Source organism: Malus domestica, chromosome 06, assembly GCF_042453785.1.
Source record: "Malus domestica chromosome 06, GDT2T_hap1".
NCBI lineage: Eukaryota > Viridiplantae > Streptophyta > Magnoliopsida > Rosales > Rosaceae > Malus > Malus domestica.
In genome coordinates, this window is record NC_091666.1 from 18,672,135 (window position 1) to 18,678,761 (window position 6,627).

The 6,627-nt window shown below is 41.5% G+C and overlaps 1 protein-coding gene across 1 annotated transcript; it reads right to left on the bottom strand.

Annotated features, from left to right (window-relative positions):
• Positions 1 to 441: 441 nt before the first annotated feature.
• Positions 442 to 1,179, bottom strand: LOC139196849 (uncharacterized). Its single transcript, XM_070823194.1, has 2 exons — positions 639 to 1,179; positions 442 to 575 (listed from the first exon to the last, which is right to left on the bottom strand). The coding sequence occupies exons 1-2, from the start codon at positions 1,177 to 1,179 to the stop codon at positions 442 to 444; spliced, it is 675 nt and encodes a 224-aa protein (XP_070679295.1).
• Between the last annotated feature and the right edge of the window lie 5,448 nt (positions 1,180 to 6,627).

Consider the following 6,627-nt stretch of genomic DNA (forward strand, 5'->3'; position numbering starts at 1 on the left):
AACAACTCTAAAAACGACTATTTTTGGGTTTTTCAAAACTTTTTCGAATTTTTTTTTCTTTTTTCAAATTTTCGTATTTTTCTTTCAAAACAAATTAAAACACTTCAAAACACAATAAAAAACACTTAAAAACAGTGAGTAACAACTCTAGAAGTGCTAGGTGGTGAAATCCAACGAATACTCATGAAAAACACTTTGTTTACCCCCCCCCACACTTAAACCAAACATTATCCTCAATGTTTCAAACATAGACTCACACGCAAGCAATCAAACAACACAGCTAACAAACGTGACAATTATGGCAAAGAAGAAGCAATAAAGACTAAGGAACGAAAATCTGGTTTTGGAGCCAGAGATTCCTAGGTCTTCTTTATTTGAACGCGTGGGTTGCCTCCCAAGAAGCGCTTGCTTGAACGTCTTCCAGCTAGACGATACCTCCTTTTAGGCTCCATTAGGGTCCACAGCATGGAAGGGTATTTCCTCCACTACATGCTCCTCGAAATTCTCGTAGTAAGGCTTCAAACGGTGTTCATTCACTTTGAATTCATGTCCTATCTTTAAACTTTGAATTTGGACTACACCATAAGGAAAGATATTATTAACAACAAAAGGACCAACCCATTTAGAACGCAACTTACCTGGAAACAAACGAAGGCGGGAGTTGAAAAGTAACACTTTTTGCCCATTTGAGAACGTCTTGCTACGAATCATCTTGTGATGGAATGCCTTCGTTTTCTCCTTGTAAATATGAGCGTTCTCATAAGTCTTGTTCCTAATCTTCTCAAGCTCATTCAATTGAAGCTTCTTATGAATGCCAACCGCATCTATGTCCATATTGAACATTTTGACTGCCCAATGCGCTCTGTGCTCCAACTCAACCGGAAGATGGCACGGTTTCCCATAGATGAGCCGAAATGGAGACATCCCAATTGGTGTTTTATAGGCTGTACGATACGCCCACAATGCATCATTCAAACGCAAGCTCCAATCTTTCTGAGTTGGCCTAACTGTCTTCTCCAAAATCTGCTTGATTTCTCGATTAGAAATCTCGGCTTGCCCACTTGTTTGAGGATGATAAGGTGTTGAAACCTTATGTGTGCCATTATACTTCTTGAGTAGCACCTCGATGGTTCGATTACAAAAATGGGAACCCCCATCACTTATAAGTACTCTTGGCATCTCAAATCTGGCAAATATGTTAGTTTTGACAAAATCTGCAACCACTTTGGAATCATTAGTACGGGTGGCTTTTGCTTCCACCCATTTCGATACATAATCAACCGCAAGTAAAATATAATTTAAACCATGAGATGAAGGAAAAGGACCCATGAAATCGATACCCCAAACATCAAAAATTTCGACATAATAGATTGTGGCCTACGACATTTGGTCTCTTGGACCTATATTCCCTGTTCTTTAACAACGATCCAGGTCATGCAAAAAGTTCTAGCATCCTTAAATATAGTAGGCCAATAAAATCCACATTCTAGAACTTTAAGTGTTGTTCTTTGAGTGCCAAAATGACCCCTACATGCATAAGTGTGACATAAAGTTAACCTACGAAGAATCTGATCAGGGTAATATTTCCACAAGTATGGGTCATCCCACACATAAAACCGTGCATCCTTTTTAAGTTTTTCATGTTGGTACTTGTTTAGGGTGCTTGGAACTTGTTTAGACACCAAATAATTCACTAAATCGGCATACCATGGCTCATTTACCTCAATGGGCAACATCTGCTCTTCTGAGAATGCTTCTAGGATGGGTAATGGCTCCTCATCGTGTACCAAACAGCTCAAATGGTCAGCCACCACGTTCTCACTTCCTTTCTTGTCCCGGATTTCGATATCGAACTCTTAGAGAAGAAGCATCCAGCGAATAAGCCTTGGTTTAGCCTCTTTCTTTGTGAGTAAATATTTCAAAGCTACATGATCAAAATAAATGATGACTTTAGTTCCAAGTAAATAAGAACGAAACTTATCTAAAGCAAACACAACAACAAGGAGTTCTTTTTCAATGGTGAAGTAGTTGAATTGAGCATTGTTGATGCACAAAACCGGGGGGTCTTGGGACAACGTAAATCCGACCGTGAATCTGCAAGAAAGTAAAGAACACAAGATGTATCGTGGTTCACCCCAATGTTTGTGCTATGTCCACACTGATATTGTATTTCTTTGAGATGTTGAAGAGAGAGAGAGTCTTTGTAATGAATATCAGAGGCTTTGAGAGGGTGAGAGTCAGGCCTAAGCATTGGCCTCCCCAATGAGGAGAGTGAGAGGTCCTTTTATAGAATAAGGGCTCCTCACTTATTACATATATGTCCCTCTATTTATTACATAATGACATTTGAGTCCCCCGAGTATTTATACGAGATCTAAATACGGAGGCCCTAAGTATGGTGCAAACAAAAGTCCCCCAGTCTTCAGTCAACAGAGTCTTTTGGCTGGAGACTTGACATTCAGTCCATGTGTGAGCTGAATTAACTAGATGTCATCTAAAACTGATACTCGATATGAGGCGGTGCCCAATCTGAAATGATGCTCAACCAGAAGTAGCACATGTTGCGAGGCTACTTTGCTTGTGGCTTATGTTGCCTTGGTTGGCTCGGCTTGTGTCATTTGAAAGTGAGGGGGTCTCTTTTATAGAATAACGGCTCGCTCCTCATTACAAAAAATGATGGGCTAGAGTTGGTGTTCGCGGCGAGGCAGTTGCTCAGCAGACGGCAATGCTCTCTAATGATGGTGAGGGAGTCCCTTTTACAGAATAAGGGCTCGCTCCTCAATACATAAGTGATGGGTTAGGAGTGATGCTCGCGGCGAGGCAGTTGCTCAGCGGGCGGCAATGCTCTCTAATGAAGGTGAGGGAGTCCCTTTTATAAAATAAGGCCTCGCTCCTCAATACATAAGTGATGGGCTAAGTCCCCCAAGTATTTTTCATGAGTGCTCTCTAATGAAAGTGAGGGAGTCCCTTTTATAGAATAAGGGCTCGCTCCTCAATAAATAAATAATGGGCTAAGTCCCCCAAGTATTTTTCATGAGGCCTAGTTGAGGCCCAATATATGGTACATAATGTAGTCCCTCAAGTCTTCAGTCAATAGGGTATGTTGGCTGGAGACTTCAAATTGAATCCAGGTATGGGCCGAAGTGGCGGTTGTTCGGAGGCGGTATTTATATACCCTGCACTGAAGCTTTGTAGGTGAAGCTTTGCAAGTGAAGCTTTTGAAGCTAAAGCTCTGTAAATGAAGCTTTCGAAGCTGGAGCTTTTGTAAATGAAGCTTTTGAAGCTAGAGCTCTGTAAATGAAGCTTTTGAAGCTAGAGCTTTGTAAATGAAGCTTTTGAAGCTAGATTGACATGAGTGATGCTCATGAATGTTTATGTTGATTGACATGAGTGATGCTCATGGATGTTGACATGAGTGATGCTTATGAATGTTGACATGAGTGATGCTCATGAATGTTGACATGAATGATGTTCATGAATGTTTATGTATGATTGACATGAGTGATGCTCATGAATGTTTATGTATGATTGACATGAGTAATGCTCATGTATAATTTTGGAGTACTGAAAGTACTTTTGATCACCTGGTTGGTGATAATAGCGGCAAGCTGCCGAATAATTTTTAGAGTACTGGGCGTACTTTTGATCACCTGATTGGGAATACTAGCGGCGGGGTGCCGAATAATTTTTTTTAGTACTGGGCGTACTTTTGGTCACCTAGTTGGTGATAATAGCGGCGAGGTGCCGAATAATTTTTTTGTAGTACTGGACATACTTTTGGTCACCTGGTTGGTGCTATTTTGGGCTTATGGGCCTTCGCCCTCCACACAACATTCCAGCCCATTTATTTTGGGCTTTGCCCTTTTTTTTTATTTTTTTATTACCTTCTGATGGGTTTATATCTGTCTCCAAAAGATAAGAAAAATAAATTACATCATTCTGGTGGGGTGTTTATTCTTTGCTTTTGTAGTGTCCCCATGTGCCTCCCTTTTGCTTTCTCTATTCTTTCTTTTGGCAGATAACAGACAAGGGAATAATGCCATTTCCTTTTTTTGCTTTTGCTTTTGTTTTCTGCTTTTGTTTCTCCCTCTCCATTTCATAACTCAAGTAGATATATCCTCTGGGCCTTCAAAAAATGATTTCACATGGCTACCACCCTGTAAAGAAGATGCTCCTTGAAGCAGGAAAGCAAGAATGGTGAAGCTGGTCAGCTTGGTTATGGATCCAACGGCTAAGAAGCACAAAGATGCTCCTTTATTTGTATCCTGCTTTATCGAGGTGTGTGGCTCATCATTAGGCGACCCATTATGAAGCACCAAATCAAAAGCCGAACACCCATTCTCCTTTATCAGATTTCTAAGCCTGTCCGTGCACTTGGGCTTGGTGATGTCCTGCTAGATAGAGAAGGCGCCGCCAACTGGGGTGATAGGGACTAGGTCGACACCGACCATGATACTGCTGACGGGTGCCAAAGATCCAATGGTCAGCCAGGCTTTGGACGTGTGCAAGCAACTGTTGGACATCGCAGTTGAGGATCTCCATGGTGCAGTGAATAAGATGGGTTCATTCGATCCTAACAAGACTGATGACTACCTTGAAGATTTCAAGGTGTGGCTGAGCGCTACCGTCAATCACCAGGCAACCTACCTTGATGCGTTTAAGGACACCAAGGGCTAGGCCGGTGAGAAAGTTTTGGGTTTTTTTAAGACAGCGTAAGAACTCACCAGCAATGGATTTGCCATGGTCTCCGAAATCTCTGGTCTCGTCGGATCTCACTTGAACTCTCACCGCTGCCTACTGTCCTCATCAAATGGCGGTCTGAAAAAGTGGCATGATAAGACAATGTCAGGGTGAATGAGTGATCGCAAGCTTGATCTCTTGACTGCCACTCCGTAGAGCCTGAAGCCCGACATGGTTGTGGCTCAAGATGGGACAGGCAAGTACAAGACCATCAACGAGGCCTTGAAGGAGGTCCCACCAACTAGTAAGAAGACCTTTGTGATTCATATTAAGGGGGGAGTGTACAAAGAAATTGTCGTCGTTAACAAGCAAATGACCAATGTTGTGATGATTAGTGACGGCCCAACCAAGACCAGGATCACCGGAGGCTTGAACACCATGAAATCTCTGATCCATTTGTGGGTCTGGTTTTTGGCCAAAGAAAATTGATTTGGTGGGCTGAGCTCTTCCTTTGTGGGCTTCCTATATCTCAGAGGGTTTGAATTTGTTGCCAAAGAGATTGCACTCCTGTATGATGGTGTTGTATGGCTGTAGCAGTAACGGCTATTTGTTCATCAGAAAGTCACGGAGGAAGTGATGGATGAGTTCTTGATCGGTGGGTTTGAAGTGGAAACCACACGACACAAGAAAAAAGAGAATCTTTGGGGTTTTTTTATGAGCAGAGACCGAGAGAGAGAAAAAGAGAGAGGAGATGACATGGTGGCTTTATGTTTATGGGGGTTTTCTGGAAAAGCCCAAGGAGGTTCTAGATTTCTGCATATTTTGCAGTGTTGATTTTGCAGATTTTGCAGATTCACGGTGGAGGTGAAAAAATGAAAGAGAACCGACATAGTTTTTTGTGTCGATTCCCACAGACGGTGCCAAATGTTGATGCACAAAATCGGATGGGTCTTGGGACAACGTAAATCCGATCGTGAATCTGCAAGAAAGTAAATAACACAAGATGTATTGTGGTTCACCCCAATGTTTAGGTTACGTCCACACTAATATTGTATTTCTCTAAGATGTTGAAGAGAGAGAGAGCCTCTGTAATGACTATCAGAGGCTTTGAGAGGGTGAGAGTCAGGCCTAAGCATTGGCCTCCCCAATGAGGAAAGTGAGGGGTTCTTTTATAGAATAAGGGCTTATCACTTATTACATATTTGTCCCTCCATTTATTACATAATGACATTTGAGTCCCCAAAGTATTTATATGAGATCTAAATACGTAGGCCCTAAGTATGGTATAAACAAGCATCATTTAAGGTCCGAGATGCATAATAGATTACATGCGGCTGCTTGTCCTTCCTTTCTCCCAAAACAGCCCCTATTGCATAATCTTAGGCATCGCACATAAGCTCAAAAGGAAGACTCCAATTTGGTGGAACTATGATAGGGGCCGAAGTTAGCATCTTTTTGAGTTGATTGAAGGCCTTCTCACATTCATCGTCGAACTTAAATGGCACATCCTTCTGTAGGAGTCGGCATAGAGGTGTGAAGATCTTCGAGAAATCTTTGATGAATCGTCTATAAAATCCTGCATGTCCAAGAAAAGATCGAACCTTTCTCACAAAAGTGGGAGAGGGTAAGTAGCGTACAAGATCTATTTTCGATTTATCAACCTCAATTCCCTTTTCTGAAACTATGTGACCTAAAACTATGCCTTGTTTTACCATAAAGTGACATTTTTCCCAATTTAAAACAAGATTAGTTTTGATGCATCGTTTCAAGATTAATGTGAGATTAGCTAAACAATAATCAAATGAATCACCAAAAACACTAAAATCATCCATGAAGACTTCAATAATCTTCTCAACAAAATTTGAAAAGATACTTACCATGCATCTTTGAAACGTGGCTGGTGCATTACATAAATCGAATGGCATTCGACGATAAGCATAGGTACCA

Excerpts from the sequence above, each read along its gene's own strand:
- LOC139196849 (XM_070823194.1), bottom strand. The coding sequence starts at position 1,179 with ATGCCAAGAGTACTTATAAGTGATGGGGGTTCCCATTTTTGTAATCGA. Across the intron at positions 576-638 it reads CCGCCTTCGTTTGTTTCCAG|TCCAAATTCAAAGTTTAAAG; the intron begins GTAAGTTGCGTT and ends CTTATGGTGTAG.